At 38.3% G+C, this 22,970-nt stretch overlaps 2 protein-coding genes across 12 annotated transcripts; both read right to left on the bottom strand.

Moving 5' to 3' along the window:
• Positions 1 to 2,545: 2,545 nt before the first annotated feature.
• Positions 2,546 to 10,828, bottom strand: MED21 (mediator 21). Of its 4 annotated transcripts, none has more exons than XM_077387488.1 (6): positions 10,657 to 10,828; positions 5,794 to 6,022; positions 3,453 to 3,530; positions 3,170 to 3,251; positions 2,995 to 3,078; positions 2,546 to 2,878 (listed from the first exon to the last, which is right to left on the bottom strand). In XM_077387488.1, exons 2-5 carry the CDS (start codon positions 5,998 to 6,000, stop codon positions 3,005 to 3,007), a joined length of 441 nt encoding a protein of 146 aa, XP_077243603.1. In that variant the 5' UTR covers positions 6,001 to 6,022; positions 10,657 to 10,828; the 3' UTR covers positions 2,546 to 2,878; positions 2,995 to 3,004. The 4 variants fall into 4 exon arrangements, with proteins under 4 accessions (XP_077243603.1, XP_077243606.1, XP_077243604.1 ...); XM_077387491.1 differs by having other exon boundaries at positions 3,200 to 3,251; positions 10,657 to 10,826; XM_077387489.1 differs by lacking the exon at positions 10,657 to 10,828 and adding an exon at positions 9,332 to 9,588.
• A 1,336-nt stretch (positions 10,829 to 12,164) lies between these two features.
• Positions 12,165 to 22,658, bottom strand: LOC143884096 (uncharacterized). 8 transcript variants are annotated; one of them, XR_013252734.1, is made up of 7 exons: positions 22,170 to 22,641; positions 21,499 to 21,573; positions 21,255 to 21,327; positions 20,804 to 20,950; positions 20,210 to 20,365; positions 14,369 to 14,485; positions 13,983 to 14,002 (listed from the first exon to the last, which is right to left on the bottom strand). XR_013252734.1 is itself a non-coding variant. In XM_077387484.1 (6 exons), the coding sequence occupies exons 2-6, from the start codon at positions 21,523 to 21,525 to the stop codon at positions 12,493 to 12,495; spliced, it is 519 nt and encodes a 172-aa protein (XP_077243599.1). In that variant the 5' UTR covers positions 21,526 to 21,573; positions 22,170 to 22,645; the 3' UTR covers positions 12,165 to 12,492. The 8 variants fall into 8 exon arrangements, 4 of the variants coding, with proteins under 4 accessions (XP_077243599.1, XP_077243601.1, XP_077243600.1 ...); XM_077387484.1 differs by lacking the exons at positions 13,983 to 14,002; positions 14,369 to 14,485 and adding an exon at positions 12,165 to 12,608 and having other exon boundaries at positions 22,170 to 22,645; XM_077387486.1 differs by lacking the exons at positions 13,983 to 14,002; positions 14,369 to 14,485 and adding an exon at positions 12,165 to 12,598 and having other exon boundaries at positions 22,170 to 22,643.
• Between the last annotated feature and the right edge of the window lie 312 nt (positions 22,659 to 22,970).

Raw genomic sequence — 22,970 nt, 5'->3', positions numbered from 1 at the left:
TTTACGTTATAGTGGTGCGAATTATCCTACAGGGGTTGCGAATTTATGCCTAAACAACTGAATAGCTCTTTCATGAGCATATGCCCCATCGGGCACCATATAAAATCTCCTAAATAGAAAAAGGGGAGGTATACTCTTTAACTTTTTTAGCTGCCTAGTAAAGAAATAAATAGAAAACGAAGGGGAGAAGGGATGAATTGAACCTGCTAAAGCTCACAATCGCTCAAGAATCATAATTCTGGTGAAATGAGTTTCTTTTATAGTTGCCAAATTATTTATATTTTTATTGAGGGATTTGCTTGGGTCCATCACAAAAGGCATTTCGTGGTTGGTCCGTCGCATGTCAGACCAGCCACCTCGTGAATTGAGACAACAGCTTTTGTCTTCATTCATGAGGTGGCTAGTCTGATGTGCAATAGACCAGCCTCGAAATGCCTTTGAGATGGACGCTACCAATTCCCTTTTAATGAAGTACAACTACTTAAATAAGGGAATTGATATCAGCACAACCATGTTTTAATAATTGCACGTAGCTTATCTTCTATTTTAAATGGCTTGCAAGAGTTTTTTGAAAACCGTAAAAACCTTTTGATAGCTCTTCAAACACTAAAAGACAAGATGCATTAGCACAGATAACAAAACATGGTTGTGCTGATAATATTTCCCTTAAATAAAAGTACAAATTAGTGCCACATCAGTGTCTTATTTAATCACTTACATGATACGTAATCAATAATTAACACCTACAACCTTAAAATACGAAATCATATTTTAACTACTTCATAACCGTCTCATTTAGTCGGATTATTAGAGAAAATACTTTATTCCACTGGAGTCCCAAATCCTGTTAGACACAATTTCATTGAACAACACAATTAACATTAACCTGTTATGGCTTTCAAAAATCATGATCACTGTCTTTCAAACCTCACTTTCTAAATATGTTGTGATCAAAGTTGGAAGGGTATATGTTTTTTTATAGCGCCACATCAAAGCCATGAAATGATCAAATGGGTCGGTAAAATCAAGATGACCCTTGACATTGTGTTCAACTAAATTATATTCTTTGCCATCAATTCTCATATTTTTCTCAACCGAAATATTTCAATTTTTATGCATCTTTGTACATTTTCTCAATCACCATGTTGATTGTGTTCAAGCCTCCCGAGTCTTGTGAATCGTCACTGTCCTTCCAGTAACTTCAAAACAAGTGCATTGATCTCTCGAAAATCATGTATGGAATACTGAATCTCTCAAGATGCAGCATGGCGGTTCAATTCGAGAAGAACCATGATTCTCATGAAACAACAGTTTCATTTTTTCGGTTTTAAAATTCTATATATTTACTGCTTCTTTTGATGTAAATGGGCATAAAATAAAATTTACACCCATTTTTTCCACTTAAAAATGGGCCCCATTTTACATCCAAAGAAACAGAGCCTAATGGAGAAATTGAAGAAAGAAATGAAGGGTAACATTTTCTATTCTTTTAAGCATTCCTCCTCTTTTAGTTTTACTCACAAGCAGATTTTGTCTTGACGTGGCTATCATCATCACATGCAAAGATGGGCGTAAAATGGCTTTCCACGAAGTTGGCTAGCAAATCCCAAATTGAGAGAGTTCATGCACTTTCTCATTTCTCACCTTTGCACCCTGCCTTTGCATGTGGAAAGCAACACGTTGGACTGAATTATTTTCCGGCCATTTGGCCAAGCATATGTTTCCTGATGCGAGGCTGGGGCGAAAAGGCTTCAAGACTCTGATATTTTATATGTCTACGATAAATTTGGGCTGAAATTTCAATTTTTCCTGGAATAATAGCTTACCCAATGGTGAGGGACGGTGGGAGAGGGATAGATGATACGAAGGGCAGAATCGAGGGAGGTCTGAGAATGTGTGAAGCAAGCACAGGAAAAAAAAGAAGGGCAACCCAGTGCACGAGGCTCCCACCACCATTGCGGGATCTGGGGAGGGCTAAATGTACGCACAAGAACGGACTGAAAAAATTGGAAAAAAAGTTCCTCATCTAGTTTTTTAGGTTTGATAGTGAAGACTGAAGAATGCATAAGAATGGGAGAAAATTTGGCAGAAAAAAATCCTCATCTAAGCACTGTATTTTTCACCCCGTTCTTTAGGGAACTCTCACGCCCCTATCACCATATTTTTCACCCTGTTCTTTGGTAACCATGAAAAAAATTCATGGAATTCTGTTTACACAATGTGAGAGGAGCATAGACGTCTGGTGAGACATTTAAGAGAGCAGGGAGGATAGCATGAGATGGGGCTAGAAAACAGAGAAAAACAATACCTTATTTAGAATAGATTTTTCATTTTTTATATTTACCGGTACGAGCCCCATCTAAATTCTCCATACTCACCATCCCCTCAAATAAATCTGTATAAGTCTTCTGATCAATAAGAGCTGTTAAACATTTCTTGTATCATCAGTGTCAGTTACTATAATCCCTTCTCATATGACACATCTCAGATAGTTTTGTTCCATTCTCACATAGTTAACAAACTAATCTTAAACTCTTTTTTCCCATCTCAAAAGCAAACTAATCTTAACATTCAAAAGCAATGCCAATTGTGATATATTCATTGTTACTGGAAAAATGACAAGCAATAGCATCAACAAAAACAGGTAAATTGCCATACATGTCTAGATGTATGTACAGAGTTACCAAGTCTGCCCTAATGCCCATGAATCTCGAAGTCAACAAACTAACTGGCAACTCAATGGGGGATGTAGTGAACTGTGAACCATGTAGAATGAACAAAATGTGAAGCTTATATGTCACTCATTCTGGTTTCTTCAAGTTCAAACAGTTGTCTGCAGCTTGGTTGAACAATTCCTGAACCTGCTTCAACTCCTCTTCTGGCAAAAGCAATACAACATGACTAGTTATTAGGTAATAAGCAAGAAACTGACTGGACTGTAAGAAAAATGTCAACCCTGAAGCCTGACTTTAAGCTTCTAGACAAATGCACTACATTTGATGGCCTACTGATGGATGAAGGAATTGATTAGAAAAAAGAGGCCCCATGAAACCCAAACCAAGGTTTTATCTGAATGCTCTGTCGTCAATGGGGGAGGATTTGTCAATGTCAAGAAATGCAGGGATAAGCGAGTCTTCTGCCCGTTGATAACTAATAAAATTAATTGAACCTTCCAAGGAGTAGATGCCAGAAAAGTCACCTGCTGCCTCCAATTGCTTCTGAAGCTCTTGCCCTACTGCCTCATTTTCTGCCTGGATGTAAGTTTGAAAAGTCAAATGAGAATAAATATTCAACTCATGCAAAACAACATCAGCAAGAAAATAGCAACAGTGGTGTTTCCAACTCAGGCCTACTATACCATGGATTTCTTTGCTCAATAGGAAACAAGGACCTTTTGCATTTATTCACTTTGACTGATCGGCTAGCAAACAAAACAGAATCGGTTACGATACCTGGAGTTCTGCAATACGTTTCAACTGTGCCTCCTCACCTCCCTCAGACAATGGGAGTGCCGATACAAGAACATCAAACTGCACGCAACAAACATGTGCATTTGTTACTTGAGCAAGGTGAATATTGTTAGAGAGTTCATGTGTATTTGTCGCAAGGCCTTTTCGTTTTGGATTTTGATAATTCAGCAAGTCAAAAACCGAGTATTTGACTCAAAATTAAATGCAATTTTGAGTCCAATAATCAGTTTTGAGCCATAAGTATATTTTAATCATTGTACAATTCATTAGAATATAAGCAATGTATTTTGTATTTTGAGTTGAACGAAAAATATACACACCCATGAATCCTCTCCGTATCTTCTTGTCGTCTTCTTCTCCTTTATTGAATCAGTTTTCACACAGTACCAGGACAAGGTTATTAATAACTTTCAATGAGAAACATGATCTAACTTTCACTCAAGGCCATTTACCCTTGTTTTAGTCAAGGACACAAAGTTATTCATTCTCATCTCTTCCTTGCCATCTATTATTCAAAATTCCAATCTACTTTCCTCACAAAATCAAATCATTCTCTATCTAGTGTCCTTTACTCCCTTTTACTCACCTTATCGTTTTGCTATAGCTTCTCCTTTCTACTTCATTCCCCTCTTTTCACTTCCATTCCACTTAAGGTTTTCTTGATTTTCTTCCCTTCGAAATTCCCCTTTTTTTCGAAATTTCTTTCTTCTCTCTTTGCTATATTTAGTAAAGTCTATTATAAACATGGTAGAAAGGCCCAAAATTCACTTAAGGTCCATTTTGCACCTCACTTAAGAAAAAGGTTCATGTTACTAAGTTTTCCCTCTCCCCACAAAAAAGGCAAATTACATTGCTTTCATGGTGTTGAAATTGAACACACCAAGGAAGGTGTGATGACAAGTAACAACTCGATGGAAATACATCCCTACTCTTCAACTTTAAGTTTAGAATGGTGACTTGTTTGTAAGTAAGTACCCTATCGTATACAACAAAAAGATGACCCAAACTAAAGAAGAAAAGGTAAAGGATACTCTTATGCACCCAAGTATGATAAGATCTCTTCAGTACCCCACCTTCACCGGACCTCAGATCACATATGCAGCAAATAAGCTTTGCCAGTAGATCCATGATCCCAGGGAGGAGCACTCATAGACAACAAAGAGAATTAATAGATATATCATGGGAATGATGAGTTATGGGCATAGTAATGATGAGTTATGGGCTGTTTTATGAGAGGCTGCGGGATATTGGGAATCTGTAATGCAGATTGTGTGGTTGATCCAAACACTTGACGATCTGTGGCATGGTTCTTTGTTGAAGTAAATCATTGATTAGAGTCCTGGAGTAGCAAAAAACATCAGACTATAGGCATCTATCTTGCACAGGCCAAGTGCGGGGACATGGCATCCATCACAGTTGAGCTCACATGAATTTGACACTTACTACAGGAGCTTTATCTAAGGTCTGATGCACATTCTCTCTTCTATAACATTTTGAGTGCAACCGACATGTCACAGAATCGTGCCTTCCATGCCATAACAAAAGCATAGAGATTGACTTTCATTTCATTCCTGAAAAGGTAGAGAATGGATAGGAAACACGTGTGCATATCTCTAGTAGATCTCAAGTTCAAAGGTATTCATTGAAGGTCTAACTGTGGAGCATATCAAGTTGCAAAGATGAGAACACATGTGCATATCTCTAGCAGATCTCTAAGTTGCAAAGGTATTTATCGAAGGTATGGCTGTAGAGCATCATCTTTATTTATTTTCAAAAAAAAAAAAAAACATCATCTTTATTTGATTGACAAGTTGAAGATGTTAAGGAACATATCAGCTTGAATTGGGGTATTAAGAGAGTTTGAGTGGCTGAACAAGGGTATTTTTAGTCATGTATCTTGTATTTTGAGTTACTAAGGAATATACACCCCCTATCTTGTTCTTTTCATCTTCTTCCCCTTCAACATTGAATCAGTTTTTACACATGACATAGAGAAACCATGCCATTTCAGGTGTGTAGGAAGAGCATATATTATGTTCTTTGAAAAGCATCTATGTTATCAGGCATATCATTGTAATCAAAATAGTGTTTTGTAAGCAATGCCAGTAAACTATTCAATCGTGAAAATAATGTAGTCCACTATTCATTTCAGACACACAGACTCAGACACACGTATATACATACATAAATAGATAGACAAACAACTCTTATTAACTGCAAAACTGTCTGATAACAACAGCAAAAATTGTAATTCAGATTATTGCTGATGCTCAAATATTAAATATTTGAACGTTCTCCCAAGCAAGTACCAAAATTACGATACCTGTTTTGCAGCCCGAACCAGAGCAGCACTCATGGCCTTGGGTTGCTCAGCCAGGTTGATTGCATCCTCTGAAGGATTAGCAGGCGGTTCAGGATAATTCGGAGAGAGCCGGACTGGTGGAGCATCTCTTTGTAGTGTTCCAAAGGTATTGAAGGCAAGTGCCGCTATTGTATTGACTTGCTCTTGTAGCTGAGAGATGATGTCCATATTATGAAATTGTTTAGAGTGCCTGAAACGTGAGATTGAAGATATTACATGATTAGCCTTTTGGGAAAAGGTTCCATAAATGCTTTTGCATGCTTGACAAGTGGAGACTAGGAGATCCTTCACAGAAGCATATCCTCAGAATGATCTGGTTATGAGTTCTCATGCAAATTGATGTTAGCAAGAATATAAGAAAAGTGGCAGTGATTTATCGATCACGGCCGATAAAACTGTATTTTATTTGCACAGACAGAACAAACACTGTTTGATTATATTTCAAACCAGACTGGAAAGGATATAGAAAGCAACCATACTAGAATGGGTTGCGCCAAATCTGATTTGCTTGAAATGATAACATTAAACGATTACGTGAATGACAAAGAGCCGATGAGGATAATGATAAGCGAAAAGCTATCGGCGGGACTTTGAAAGTACAAAATTCATGAAAAGGTGATATTGAATGAGACCACCATTGAAATTGGATCGTAGGTAGAATCATGTAAGGCATGAATTACTTCTCAGGATTGAGAGACTAAGTTAAGAACACTGCATATTCTTAAGGTTTTGTTTATATCATTCATTTAAATAAGCAAAATTTGAAATGAAATATGATATAAATCTGTACAGACCTCATTACTTCTTTTATAAATTTCCCAATTGCTTATATTTTCCTTTTTGTTGCAATTTTAATTTTCTAATAAAATCCGAACCGGTTTGAATGATAACCCTATTTGTTGGCAGACCCAGTCCTTCCTATGCACATAATAAGCATGCAAACATACATGCACAAATTCATGTCTGCTGTAAATAACTAAATACTAAGTAAATCTGCCCACAAATATTGAGTCATCAATAGTTGTCCTAGGATGCATGCATCTCGTGACACCTACGAATCCCCACAGATGAAAGCAAATAATTTGCACAGAATCAAAGAAAAACCTAAAAGTATAATTTTCTGTTTTTAAGCCACGAAAATTCTTTTACACAGAAGCAAATATCCCAAATAGAAGCTCCATATAGACTTCCATTTCAGGGAAAAAAGAGGAAGAAGCTACATACCAACTTCCTCATGCAGTTGACATACAGAAAGACAAGACATACATGTGTTTATGTATATTTTTTTTTAAATGGACATGTGTTTATATGTATAAGACGCAACATTTTTAATAGTTACAGTATTGGACAGATACAAGAAAATTGCTGCAAATAAAGGATTTAGTGTGATTAGACATCAAAAATTGCCTTTTTCGTACTCTAGAACCCCAAGATTCAGAAACTTATACTAGACTCAGAAATTGGCCTTCAATCTGCATGTTCAACTCAGCCAAATTGATGAAATAATTCATCAATCATTTTTTATTTTTTTCTGAATAATAAATAACTCATCAATCTTACTCAAAACCATCTAGTTCATCATCAAATTATGTTGTCAAAATCAGAGTTTGGACCCAGTACTTAGATTCTGGCAGATGCCAACGATGCCTTTACTTATTTTTCTTGTTTTCGTCTTGATCTTTTATGTCTTGAATCAACTGAAAAAAAAGGTGCTGCATGGAGGAACTTCATCTTTGTTTTCTTCAAATGAATATAATAGCAAAAAAATTGTCCGAAAATCTCATCAATGTAGCCTCCAATATCAACTAAATATCCGATAAAAGAAATAATGAAATGCCAAGTAATTTCATGATCATTGTCTTCTTGAAATGAAGATAACAGCGAAAAATCACCCAAGAATCTCATCATTATGGATTGTAATATTAACAAAAGATCAGCCGAGTACAAATGCCACACTAAGTAGTGTCCCGTTGGGTTCAAATGCACATAACAGTGAACAGCTGTCTAAAAATCTCATCTACATAGCTTCAACATTCGACTTATATGTTAATGGAAGAGAATTCATACATCAGAATCTAATTCAATCAATTTCGTCAAATTTTCTTGGAACAAAGTCCTAGTAGAAAACCTGATTGGATTCTATTACCATAGAACTTGTTTGTTTTGACTAAGAAAACCTGATCGGATTGTATTAACCAGTTGGCGCATCCATTCTTTATGAATAAAATTTTGCAAATAAGATGCAATAATAAAATTCAATCAATATCCCAAATAGAAGCTCCATAGGACCAGTTGGCGCATCCAGTCCTATTTTCATGATTGCACATTTTAAACTGTGACTACTATGATTGAGGGAGATAAGCAGAATATCCAATGAAAAAAATAATAATAAGTTTCTGAAAGGGGGAGGAGGTGACTTGGTTTAAAGAACACTTAATCCACCAATATGCACAATATTATCTTGCTTTAGTGTCCTGAAAGAAGTGAAATCCTACTTCAAAACAGATTGTGGAACCATCATCTTTTATGAGGGTATTAATATTAACAATGACAAACAGTACGACTATACTATCAACTATAGAAGACGCATATTGAAAACCCTATGAACTCTTCTAATGAAGATTGAAGGACTTTAGTTTCAGATCAGAAAACTAACAACCATTGATTTGAGATCTATGATGTTAGCCGGAAGACTGAAGAAAATGAGTTGGGGGGATTACACTGGCATTTTTTTTCATAGCATCATTAGTCTGCAGATATTAGGGGAAAAGAATACTAATGCACCCTAGGGACACCCCTTTGCTAGGAACTATGAGTCGAAGTAGCCACAATTAATTTCTATATTGCAGAAGGCTCAGTGGAGGACTAGAATAGCAAAAGCTTTTTCCAGATTCTTATATCAAATCACACTCTTGGCCCATGTTTGGAGTAGTTAACAAGGGTGGTGGCGGGTTTCAAGCCCTTGAGACACAAGAGATCTATGGACTATGTTTCAGTGAGAAGGTGAATGTGTAAACTACATATATGCAACATTTTACTCTAACTTGGGAAATATATGGTTGCATGATTATGACTGATGGATGGGTGGTCACAATAAAATCATTTTATATATGATATATGTTCCATATGGTGTATTATAATAGGGGAACAATGACCCATAACTCTGTGCACATTCCTAAAGTGAAGAAACGTTCAAGTAATTTATACTCACACTGTCATACACATGATAGTGGGGCCAGAAGATGAACTAAGGGGAAGAGTGATGAACACATTATAGTGGATAATTGAAGCCTGGTGCAAGGCTTTTGGGAAGATGTTTATTAAGCAGCAAAAACACATGTTTTGAAGGAATTTTCACCACTGTATTGATTTGAAGTTGCATGAAACTACTGATATAAAGAGAGAAGTAATGGAGAAAGGGAAAAAGATAATTTCCTTCATGTACAATTACATTTGCCTCGTAAATGTATGGCGAAACTTATTAATGATCATAACTTACCTTGACTAGGCATTACTAGATTTGCTACCCTTTCTATGGCTCTTGATAGCCTGTCTAGATACTTTACAAGGCCGAGGGAGGTATTGACTTCTAGTGCTTGGTTGAATCAAATTACTGAAAAGGGATTGAGTTTACATGCTGAAAGGGATAGAAAAAGGTATACAGCTTCTGGCAAAGGTCCTAAAATTAATGGATGGTGATAATAAATCTATCATTGGTTACACACATGAGGAGATGGATTGGACAACACTTGCACTGAAGGAGTCTCGTGGACAGTGGATACTACAAGAAATACTAGGGGTACAATTGATAATAAGTAGGTAAAGCAGGATTTGATGACATAAAGTAATGTCTAATTGTTTATTTTGCGTATGTTAAAATTTGTCACTTTCAATACACCTATACCTTTTACTCTTTTTTTTTTTTAACTTGTGGTCTGCTTAAATATGCTATATATTCCAAGGAACTGGGAGCCTTCGATTCCCGCTTCGATTCCCGTTTCGATTCCCGCTCTGGCAACCTTGATTATATTCTAATTGAGTGTAAACTTTTCCAACCACTTAAAAGTCTTTCAAATGGGCTCCGGAATGTAATATTGGACTTCCAGATTTGGAGGTCCAACTGAGGTCTATAAATCAAGTATATGACTCCAAAGTACAATGAGTGGAGTTGCACTTTTGGAAGAAGTTTATCAGTGGATAGGCAGAGGCGGATGGTTTTGTTATGGGTGTTTTTGATAGGTTCCAGACAGGGCTGAGTAGGTGCCCTTCCATCTCTCACCTCCCAGTTTGCAAATGACACCTGGATTCTTTCCAATTCCTCAGAGGCTTACATCTGCATGGTAAGACATGTGGTTTGGTGGTTTGAGGAGATTTCAAGGCTTAATTCGAATGTTAATGTAGGAGAGTTGAGAGTGAGGAACCTTTCCTCATAGTGTTGGAATACCTCATAAAGCCATCTGGGATCCAGTTCTACAGCGTATTGAGAGAAAAATGGACCATTGGAAGAATTTTTACCTCTCTCTAGCTGGTAGGGCTACCTTAATTAAGGACGCCCTTTGTGGATCTTACCATGTACTTTATGTCCCTCTTCAGGATCCCAAAATTAGTAGCTAAAACGATTGAAGAACTTAAGAGGGATTTCTTTGGGAAAGAAGGGAGGTGGGTATAACGATGAAGAATCTCATTAAGTGGGATGAAGATTCCATGAAATGCCCTCTCAACTCTCTATCTATCTATCTCATGGGATGCAGATTCCAAGATTTTTTTTCCATGGTTGCCAAACATGCCCTTATGGGTAGAAATAAGAGGATTGAACATAAATACCTGTGTCCGTGATTTCAAAAGCCCTAATTTTCCCCTCCAAAGCATCGTTCCATTTCAAAACATGGAAAAAAAATGTCGAAATGAGAGAGAGAGAGAGAGAGTAGGGTTTTAATCCCCCCTTCTCTGGAATGACCTTGGGATGTGAGGGTTTTCTAAGAAGCTAAAATAGGCGTAAAACAGAAGGAACGTAATAGTTTTCAAGGTTGAAATTTATCACTTGTAAAATTTTAGGGGTCGAACTTGGGTCGATTTTGGCTCGGGTTGGGTTGACATTTTTTCAGGTTGGGTTGGGAAAAGCCAGCACAATTTAATTTCAGGTTGGGTTAGGTTTGAGGCCTAGGCAACCCCACCTCCGTCCTCTAATTTTATCTTGATTTTCTCTGTGTTATTGTATTTTTCTATTTGCCCCAAGGTGAACCCGAACCAACCCGATCCGATTTTGGGTTAGATTGGTCGGGTTAGGATTGAGAGATTTAGAGACAGGTTGGGTTACGGTTGACCATCCTTGACCCGAGGCTCGGGTTGGGTTGGGTTGGGTTAGGGTTGAGGGAATGCTATCCCGACCTGAGTTGCAGTCCTATAAAATTTCATGCTTTGAATTATTTTTGTTGTTTGTTTGTGAGTAACCCTAAAATTATGAGGTTTCAATACCATAATTTTCCTTCATATTGTTGAAAATTCCGATCAAACCTGACTACAAGCAGTAAGAACAGCAACAAAAGTCACTCCATTTGGCATTACATCTTCATGCATCTTCCAATTACAAAGCTTTGTTTCCATTATGTTCATGGCAATCCACCCAATATCTCGTTCAGAAATTCCCTCAAAAAACTTGAGTTCTTTCAATGCTTCCACACCAGCAGTACATATCTATCAAATCCGAGCCCATAAAGGAAGGAATCTAATTTCATTTGGGTTTTAACCATCAAACTATGAATCCATCCTCCTTCATCCAGAGCTCCCATGTCTACATCCGCACAAACCAAGCCAAAAGTTACCCACCCCCCCCTATCAGATTTAACATCCTCCGAGCATGTCACAAATAATTTTAGTACAACTCTATAACTTTTCTTATGTGCAAATCCAGGAATCAGATAATGTTGTGTTCCTAAGTGGGGGCCTGCCGAGGTATAGGAAGGTGGGACTCAACCTGGTATGGGATAGGTTTAAAGGACTTAAACTAACGCATTCCATCAACTTTAGGGCTTTTGGCTTATTAGTTAGGTACCTACTCCAAGAAACAAGATCCCAGCTTTGGATCTTATTCCATGGAAGAAACAGTACTATGCTTGAATGGTGTTTTTTCTTTCTCCCTTTGATTCCTAGAAGTGCCAACGATTTTGCTCATTTTATGAGCTTCTAGAAATTCTTTTTATACAGAGAATCTTTACCCCATTAAGTGTACTTGTAATGTTTCTTTTCTTGATTAATTGTATTTCTTTTTGAAAAAATGGGTTTAATTGTTTTGGGTTTTCCTTCATTGAGTTAAGTTTGTGCCAAAACAATAATGTAGAACTTACCACACAAGAATGGTGGCTTGGCTTTTTGGAATTAGAGAACTTTGCATACCCTAATTCAAAATTTCTAGAATTCAGGGATAATGCAGGGTAGCCCGTACCAAGCCAGACACACTAATACAGACAAACCGAGGTGCTAAAGCGAATCTTGATGCCCACGAGAGCCGTACATGCAAATTCTAAACTTTGAGATATGGTCTAAAATAATTGCCGCACATCACAAAGGTCCCCTTCATTCTCTTTGTTCACATGAGAGGCTAATTCATTTTGTGTACCACCTTCCGATGTTATAGTTCATTGTGAGCCACGCCTTTGTTTTTTACAGGTCACATTGATCGCACCAATCGGAAGTAGTATTGAAGGAGACCTGCCACATTGGACCTATATACACTGATTCGCCCCGTAATCTCCACCCACCAGAGGACCTGGTATGTACTGATCAGATGGTACAGATGATTTATACAACAAGATTTGGTGTATGATTTTAACGAACTATCGTCATTCAATTAAATAGAAATAAAATAGAAAAATAGCTCAAATGGAGTCTAGATCAAGGATTAGGATAAATTTCAATACCACAGAACCCAGACTAGACAGTCAAGCATGTGTCTTAACAAAAATAGACCGTTCGTTCCCTGCTAACGAGAACACCATAGACATAAATCGACAGTCACAGCAGTACAGTATCAAAGAAACATATGGATGGTTAATTGTTCAATGTAAGGATGTTCACCGGACAATGTCCATCAGCAATCAGAATCCTCATCAGGCCTGTTGACAGGCTTGATTCCAGATGGGTCTTTTGGAGCGGTTAGCTGCGTTTAGACTACAGGATTCAGTTCCTACAAAATCAATATTTGCAACCTATTCCACTGGTTTGCTGGAGGACTGCAACAAAGAAACAGAGCCTTCTCTGGGAGAATAACCACTTTCTGGGTGGAAGCAATTGGATCAGAAATTTGGGTCTCCAAAGCATTTTGAAGAAAAGCATCAATTGACTAGTGGCAAGCTTTGATTCTGGATCATTCAGTTCAACTGATGATGTTTCAACTTTTGTTTGAAAGTTGCACTGCGTCAATGACAAGGTTTGATTGAACTAGTACCCCAAAACACCAATTGTCATTATTCTATATGATCCCTTGATCATACGGCCCAGAGAAGGGCCGATGAGGTTTCCGTTTTTTGTTTCAGAATGCAAGGTCTCAGGGTGCGACTTGAGGATAATTGTTGGCATCATTTGGCAGTCTCCGTTGGGCAACCGATCAAAGGCTAAGACGGTAAATGTGGGGTTGCAAAATGAGGCAACTGTTTGTAAGGTGATTATTCAGCTGTAAGAGTAGCTTTATTTCTTTCAAGCTTGGCAGGTCGTTTGGATGTGACAACAGGTACCAGACTCAGGAATCCAGTCCCGAAAGGGGGATATCACTTCGCTTGATCATTTTAGCATGTGGGGCAACATCATTTGACGCAACAACAGGAACAGATAAACCAGGTTTGAACACTAAGCCCCTCAAAACAGTTCCACTGTTGCCTACTCTAACAGTGAGCAAATATCCAGCATCAAATGATGCGTCCAAAACACCAGAAACTATCTGACCTACCAAGTCATTATCTGCGTTAACACTTGAATCTATTCCTTGGCTCTTCACAGAATCAGATCCAATCGTGCCTGATGCATTATCACGAGGGAACATAGTGTCACTCCTCCGAGGCCCGCCACGTTTGCGCTTTGCAGGGGGGATACTTACTGGAGTACCAGAATTGGTCCCTTGGTTCCCCTGGTTCATATTCTGTGAATTGAGAAATACAACCCAGTTGCACCCTAGTCCCTGGCAGTAGAAGGCCAATTGTTTGTTTACTTGCTTTCTTCTATCAAGATGGTAGATGTGAAAAAGGACAAAACTCACATGATAAAGATAACTATGTATCTGATGGAGGGTGTGCTTCATAGACCACACATGCCTGTTTTATCTAGCCGGAGTTGATTTATTAAATGGGAAGCATTAATTGATCGGTGCTTTCTTGATTTCTTGGGAGTGTGCTGGATTGCTCAGGAACCCCACAAAAACTAGTAGACTATTAATTGTACTAGTAGACTATATAAGCGGCCAGATTCCAGCCGGTTCCTGCCTGCCCATTTTCAAGAGTGTTCCTCGTGATTTTACTGAACATAATCCCAAATGCAGCATACTTACACTGCAAATAGTACTGTCTTGTCAAAACTGCTAAGTCTGGGAATGTGTCAAGAAGACATCAATGTCGTCACAACAACACTTGCTGTAACATCTGCTTCTGAATAATCATCAGGAAGCCTGTAAGAATATATTTCCAACCATTCAGGAAACAGATAGAGCATCACAGAAACCCAAGCCCGAATTGCTTACAGTTTTAACTTCCACATTCAAAGTTGTTGACACAGGTTATGACTACCCAGTTTAGAAGCGTTATCTAACATCATCCTTAATTTTCTTACAATCGGATGCTGAAATTTATAAACAATATCATATAATCAAAAGCAAATTGTTGTGGTTAACAATAACTTCATTGCAAAAATGTAGGCAGCTTTAGTAGAAATTGAACCTTAAAGTGGTACAACCTTAAAGCAAGTATGCTCACTGTAGAACCAAGCCCCCAATCATGCCAAGCTTAAAAGGCCTCCACACTGGGACATCTTTACGAACTTGGGACTTCTCGAGCATATATCCATTGCTAGCCTTGTACACTGTACTCTTCTCCCGATGATGTCAATTGCCAATTGCCTTAGAAAGGTTGTCTAGACTGGCATAAATACCTCTTGGTCAAGTGGAAAGAAGATTGTTATTTTAGGATTGAAAAAGGCATTGGTGTTAGGATTTAAGCGAGATTAGTTCGCTCTGTTGAGTAAAGAGAAGTGAAGGTATTTGACTGGTTATAAAAGTTAGCAATTATGGGGGTGTGGATAGGAGGTGAAATCCATTAAACATTTCCAAGAATACAAAGTCCAGAGCATGGGGACCCATTTATAAACAGAAACTAGCCTTTAGGGGGAGAGTTAGGTAAGTGGTGGGTTGAGGAGATAAGATTAGATTTTGAGAAGGATTCTCTTACCATCTGAATTAGTAATAGTAGTATTAATAACAATAACAATAACAATAACAATAATAATAACCTAAGAACTGACATTAAATAGTTGGCATTTAGGGGGTAGCTCAACGCCTTAACCTTCTCAGTCTCTGTTTACTTTAATGAAATCTATTTGCCATTAAAAAAACACACACAGTAATGGACCAATTCAATCTCTTGGTGGCATGTATCGATCATCCATTAGAAGTTTGGAAGAGAAAGACTCTCTACAAAGCGGGTAGCTTAACTCTTATTCAATCTGTCATTTATGGTAGCATAAATCATGGCCTATCTTGCTTCTCTGTCCCCAAAGGTCAGGCTAGAGTCACATTTGTATATCAGTACATGTATGAAAGGTGGCGGGTTGGGAGGAATGCGACTGACTCGAATGAATCAAGCATTTATTGCAGAACTTGCTTCCGAAACGTGACCCAATTAGTCTCTGCAATAGATCTTGCTCAAATGAACCAAGCATTTGTAGCAAAACTTGCTTCAGAAATGTGACCCAATTAGTGTCTGCAATAGATCTTTCAGGTACCACCTGTATGGAGGCCTCACCCTCTAGGATGGACTCATATGCATGGAGAGCTATTCACAAGACTCATCCTCTCATACATTGTGGCATGCTCTGGCAGGTGGGTGATGGTAGATTGGTCAACTTCTGGACTGACACTTGGACACATACTCCTATCACTGCTCTTCTACTCATATAGTTGCCAGGGTGGGAAACGGATTCGGGAAGCAAAACGGGAAATGGGAAATGGAAACAGAAAATGCAAGAAAAAAATAGAGGAGAAACGGGAAACAGGAAAACAATAAAAAATCGTACGAGAAATGTCAACACATTAGAAACGTTTCAGAAACAATAGAGAAACATTAATAAAATGCATATGAAACACAAGGAAAACATGAAAATGTGAAATATATGGTTTTGTATTTAAATTTTGTTAAGTTCAAATTTCTATTTAGATATTTCTTACTTTTAGTTTTTATTACGGTATACGCTGTGTGTTTTTTTTTAAATGATTTTCAAAAGTTTGACACATATTTCCCACACGTTTCACATACATTTTCTATAGGTTTTCCATACGTTTCTCATGTGTTTCATATAAGTTTCTTATATGTTTCTTATGCATTTTGGAAACGAGTTTCCCACTTGCCCAAGTTGTTTCCGGCTACTATGCTTCTACTCCTATCTAATCCCTCCATCATGCCTGACTCTCACATGCAGGTCCATAGCCTTATTGACCATAACTGGCATAGTTTAAAGGAGCATGAGGTTCAATCACTTGGATGCCGATGTGACAAATGAGATCCTCCAGCTCCCTCCTCCAAGTTGCAATACACCCTATCAATGATTAATATGGAAGGCAACAAGTTACAAAAAAAGTATTGTTGGTGCAAGAGTCTCTTCATGAACCTATTATTATCCTTCAGAACTTATGGAAACCTCTATGGAGGATGTCGTGTTCTTTAGCAGACATGTCTTAACCATCTGTTCACATGAGGTCATCTCCCACTGCTACATGGTCCAGACCTTAAAACTAGTCCTCTTTGACATAAAATGACAGAAACTTCAACGCATTGCCTATTTTCATGTACTGTTACTTAACCCCTACGGCTTAACCTAGATCAAGAATGACATGTCCCTCCTAGTTGGCCAACTTCCTTGGATGAAATATTACCATAAAAACCATACCCCAAAAGCAAAGGCACACTTGATTGCCACCCTGGCCTTTTCAATCTTGGCATGTTACATTTGGAAGGCTAGAAACAAACTTATTTTTCAAAATCATTAAAAAAAACTTATTTTTGATCAAATGTTCTAGTCTCCAAATATTTGGGCCCTAGTAAAGAGCCAGAATATTTGGGCCCTAGTAGAGAGCCTCAGAGCCAGAATATTTGGGCCCTAGTAAAGAATAATTCAATTGTTTGGACATGCCCAAAACACCATTTTCATATAATCTTGGCATGTTACATTTGGAAGGCTAGAAACAAACTTATTTTTCAAATCATTAAAAAAAACTTATTTTTGATCAAATGTTCTAGTCTCCAAATATTTGGGCCCTAGTAAAGAGCCAGAATATTTGGGCCCTAGTAAAGAATAATTCAATTGTTTGGACATGCCCAAAACACCATTTTCATATGATCTTCTTAGCTTATAAATTCAGTGAAACACTTCGTTTTACTCACTAACTACATCCTTAGCTCTCTCTCCTACTAGGCTACTACTCTACTGACTCATCTCATTCTGTTAAAAACTCATTTTCTTCTACAATCTTCCTCCTTTTCTTCTTCTTTTCATTGGACACAACCATCAGCAACCATGACTCGTATCATTTATCATATGACCTCTCTCTGTGCTATGTATTATATAGGAGGCATGTCCTTTGACACAAAATATAGTAGTAGTCACAAATGGCTCAGGAAATTACCGTATAATTTCTGAAGCCGTTACCGCAGCACCAAGCTCCAGTGTCATCTATATAAAAGCTGGCATGTACCTTAAAAATGTGTTGATAAGCATTAGCAAAATCAACATCACCTTCATAAGTGATAGAATTGACAAAACAATAATCAAGGTCAACATTGCTACACCTTTCACCACCTTTCATCAGGTGGGTCCCACTAGGAAGTCTTATATATAGTTTATCAAGAGAATACTAATCGTTCCATCTACAGCCTAAAACTGAAGCCGCCCAAAAATTGAGCTTTGATCAGATGGACGTGAGGCTTAAGGCCTTTGGAACCTCAGGTCTAATTCTCTTGTTTTCTGTTTCCGAAACTCTTTGTAGCTAAAACCATTTCTCCTTTTTTCATTTTTTCGACTATTTTCCGTGTTTGGCAGCGCTGGATAGTTGCACTAACTCGTCTAATCTTTTATAATTTAACGAGCTGTCAAAGGTTATTACAGCCAATTAAAAAAGAAGAGACAAGCTGAGTTTGTGCAATTATTTGACATGCCAAAGCGTCCCTAACATGCTCATGCAGAGTTAGTAGAGTAAACAAAAATATGTTCTGCATTGCGGCTGTGATCTAACATGCTAGACATGAAAAATTAAAACATACCCACAGTGGCGGAGTCTAAGGTCTTGAATCCTATACAGTTGCTCTTGTTGGACATGATTAACGTTTTGTTAATTCCATCATCTATGAAAGTGATGTTGATTTTGCCAACGCAAATCAACACGTTTTCACGGTACACGCCAGCTGTGATGTAGATGACATTAGAGTTTAGTACTGCAGTGGCGGCTTTCAGAAACAGTACGATAATCTCCTAAGCCATATGTAGCTACCACTACATCAGGTGTCAAAGGACACACGTTCGGTAGAATACATAGCAGAGAGAAAAGTGATATGATAAATGATATGAGAGTGATGAATAGTAGAAGAAAGATCCAAGGATGTAGTTAGTAAGTGAAACGAAGTGTTTCGCTCAATTTATAGAGTAAGATCATATGAAAATGGTGTTTTGGGCATGGCCCAGCAATTGAATGGCTTGTATCACTGACAAGTGGATTCCACTGTAATAATGGGTATGCAATATTATAAGGTTATTTGAGAGAGCACAAATACAAAACTAGTAAACTACCCCTTATGAGAAGGGTTGGAGCTATCGTCATTACTTAGACAGTCATTATGGAAAAAGCCCACCAAGGACACGAGCGACCTCCGCAAGCGAGTCGATAAGCACACCGACCAGGAAGAGCGCTTGCTCGCACAGGGAGCAGCAGGATTAACCTCCCCGCATGACAGCTAAGGATAGGTGGACGCAACGCAGACGGAACATCCCCCCTTGCCGAAAGGGCAAAGCTAATAGCCGGCCAAATAACTAAGCGGGAAAGCATTCTCTAGGAGATGGGCCTAGAGAACCTCGTCCAATGGCCCACCAGTCTCCGCCCCACCGGGCAATAGGAAGACAAAAGTCGATGCTGCCAGTTCCACAGCGGCTATGGGCATGACACAGAAAGGTACCAACCACTGAAAGACCAGATCAAAGAGCTCCTTCGACAAAGGTATCTCCTCCAAAATCATGTAATAGCGGACTCCTGCGGCAAACCGTAACGTTAGCGCTCCCGTGTGACACAACACGACTTCGCTTTTGGCCCTACGTCCAATGGTAAAGTGCGACCATGGTTTTAAATTTCGGTTTCGGCTAAAATTTCGGTCTTATCCAAAACCAAAATTTCAGCTGAAATCCCGAAATTTCGGGCGAAATATGTTAGGTACGCACGAAACGGCAGTTTTTGGGGGACAAAATTTAAACCGAAATTACCGAAATTGCGAAATTTCGGTAATTTCATTCGAAATTCTTTAACCGAATAAAAAAATATTATTTTATCACAAATTTCGATGAAATTCGAATTTTGGGAATTTCGGATTCGGATTCGATATGTTTTGGTTTTGGTTGAAATTTAAAATCATGAGTGCGACTCGATAAAAATTTCAGTTTAGGTGAAAATTTTGGGCCCTAGTAGAGAGCCATACTATTGCTGAAGCTCTCCTTCATAGCCTACCTTACTACCAAACTGAGAATGAAGGATTACTGCTTGCTCATTGACAGCAACCTGAACCCTACTGAACCCCATTGAGTTTATGATTTGCAATAAACAACAGTAAAAAATGAATCGCCATTAAAAAAATACAGTAACAAATGAAATTGCAACATTCACTCTAGCAACAAGAGATGGAATTAGAAGAGAAATAAGAAACAAACAGCAACAGGAATCTATGTTTTCATACAATCGCATTGCCACCATATGAAACAGAAATAGTTCAATACTGAAGCAGTCCTAACTCCTAAGTGATAAAATTTCTCTAATTTTACCACATTACCGTTTCAGAAACAAAGACAATAATAGCTTGCAAGTAAATTTTTGAAAACCTTAATAACAAAGAAGAGAAAGAAGAAGGTAGGGTTTCCAACAATGTACCTTTGGTGGTTTTCTCTAAGGCTCTGTTCACTTGCCCAGAAAGCGGGAGAAAATATGCAGGATACTTAGTACTGGTAAGGTTTAAACGACTATGGTTTAAACCAGCATCAATGTAAAAGAGGAGCTGGAACATACAGATCCAAGCCCTATTTCCCCCTAAAAAAACGAGTATGGTTTAAACCACCATCGATTTAAAGCAGCATCAATGTAAAAACCAGCATCAATGTAAAAATGAGTATGGTTTAAACCAGCCACAATGTAAAACGAGTATGGATTAAACCAGCAACAATTTAAACCAGCATCAATGTAAAAACGAGTCCGGCTTAAACCAGAATCAATGTAAAAATGAGTATGGTTTAAACCACCATCGATTTAAACCCGTTAAAACCAAAATCCTAATGAAAAAAAATACCCAAAACCACCATCGATTTAAAAGCTTACAGATCGGAGCCCTAACAACCCTAAAAGCTTATAAAACCTAAAAAAAATTCTGCATAAACCCCACAGAAATGAAAAAAACAAGAAGGCATTCTACATTTGAAGAAGAAAGAGGAAAAAAAATGAGTAAATGAGAGAGAGGGAAGGAGATCTAACCTTTTTTTGCCTCGCCGGATGAGAGAGCTCGCCGGAGATGGTGACGGAGCCGGTGGGTTTCGTCGGAGGGTTTGTAGCGAGAACGAATGTTTCGAGGAGGGGAGCCCGACGGATTTTCCCGAGAGTTTATCCCTCCCTTTTTCCCATCTGTTTAGTGGGAAAATTGCAAAGGAGTTGGCGAGAAAATTTGACTTTCCACGTCATTTTTTTTTACGTTAATTACATTTTTCACCTCCTCCTACCAACTTTCTCGAGAAAGCAGGCGAACGTGCGAAAAAATGGTTTCCCAAAAAATTTTGGGTTATTTTCCTATCCTTTCTTTTATTGAAAAGACAAGTGAAGAAAGCCTAATACTCTGTTCTCTCGTCGGGAAAAGAAAGGAAAGGAAAGTGAAGGGAAGTAAACTGATGTGGCATAAAGTAAAGTGAAGGAAAAGAAACCTGGCAGAAACCTGTCAGATGAGCGTTTCGTTGCACATAAACTACAGAAATATGTGTTTCGTTGCAGGGAAACTCAATAGAAACCTGTTAAATAGAAATTGTGACAAACTGATATGCAGAATGATGCCAACATAGAATCTAGTCTAAAATAAGTAGGTCCAACCCTCTGAAATCGATCAAAATAAGAAAACCATGACAAACAGAAGTTGAACAATAAAAATGCCAATCAAATTGTCACAAATATAGAGTTGCCACACTTTGCCCGCTTTGTGGGGCGACCATCCTCGGTTCTAAGTCTCCTATCGTCCATCTAACAACGAGTGGATAGTACTGAAACAAATCATGAGTTAACAATAACAATTAAAACATGAACGGTCAAAACCCAATTAAAACATTAATCATGAGTTAACAATAACAATAACAAAAACCCAAGAATCTCACCAAATTTCAGAGATAAGAAACACAATAGCAAATTTATCCCAAAAATTGACCAACAAAAAAAATATATCTATTTGCTTACAATTACTGTTGAGCATTAAACGCGAAAAAAGATACTCAAAACCCTAAACACGAAATCCTGACCCGAGAATCTCACCCATAAAAACCCACTACTCTGTTCACAGAAACCCCAACCCTAAAAACGAAAATGATACCCGAAACCCACTCTAAAAACGAAAATGATAAACCCTACAATCCACAAACAGCAACAATCCACAAATGGGTATTGAAGAAACCGATCGAATCAAAGAGTTATATGAAAACCCATCAGAGCATGAGAACCACAAAATCAACCCAATAAAAAACACAAGAAGAACAATCCCTAGTTCAGGTTTTTATAAACCCTATTTTCTGAGATTTTAGAAGATGAAAAAAGGAAAAAAAAAATATTGAGAAGAAAGAAGAGAAATAGAGAGAGAGATTCGTACCTGGTAAGAAGCTTGGAGAGGGTGGAGATGACGAGGATGCGTGGAGACAAGCGTTCGGAGGTTGAAGACGAAGTCGCTGTTTGTTTTTTACGCACAGCAAGAGTCGGGGGAAGGTGAAGGAAAAGAGGGGTTTCCGATATTAGTGCTCGGAAACGAACCTCGATCAAAGTCGGGGAAACGTATTTTCCACGTATTTATTTTTCTTTTCCACGTAATTTCAAAAAGTTTCCAGAGAGACTAAAAGAACACACAAAAACGAGATTTCCACGGAAAAAAACCGGTGTTTCCGCGGAAAACCGGGGGAAATGGAATCATTAGAACACAGCATAAGGGGATTGCATGTTTAATTCGCCATGTGCTCGAGGACTGGATTTCTACGCCAACATTGTCCCTTTCTTTTCTCTCATGCATTGATATTCTTATACTGGTGCTGAGCAGGTTTATGGGCCTCTCAAAAGCGTCCATGGTTGGACGATCTTAGCCATTAGATCAATAGCATGCCCAGTGAGGTTGGCAGAAACCCTGATCGAACTACTTAATGCGATTATATCTGTTGTTCCACAGGTCCGGCCAGAATGTAACCGACTCTCAGATCGAATGATCCTGGGCCCTTGATCCATCAAACCTCATTAGGATTCTGCCATGAAAATCTAAACCGTTGATTTTTATAGATCGTTATCTCATGCCTAGGATGTCCATTCTGCATGGGCCCAGGACAACATATGTAGCATGATGATTAGCCGGGTTGATTGCACATAAATGTCCGGATGTGGGACCCAAAAAGCTCATGATGAGTAATTA

Source organism: Tasmannia lanceolata, unplaced genomic scaffold, assembly GCF_043159265.1.
Source record: "Tasmannia lanceolata isolate RefF3 unplaced genomic scaffold, GAP_Taslan_0.1 ptg000008l, whole genome shotgun sequence".
NCBI lineage: Eukaryota > Viridiplantae > Streptophyta > Magnoliopsida > Canellales > Winteraceae > Tasmannia > Tasmannia lanceolata.
The sequence above is the reverse complement of the archived record's forward strand: the minus strand, read 5'-3'. Positions and strand labels throughout refer to the sequence as shown.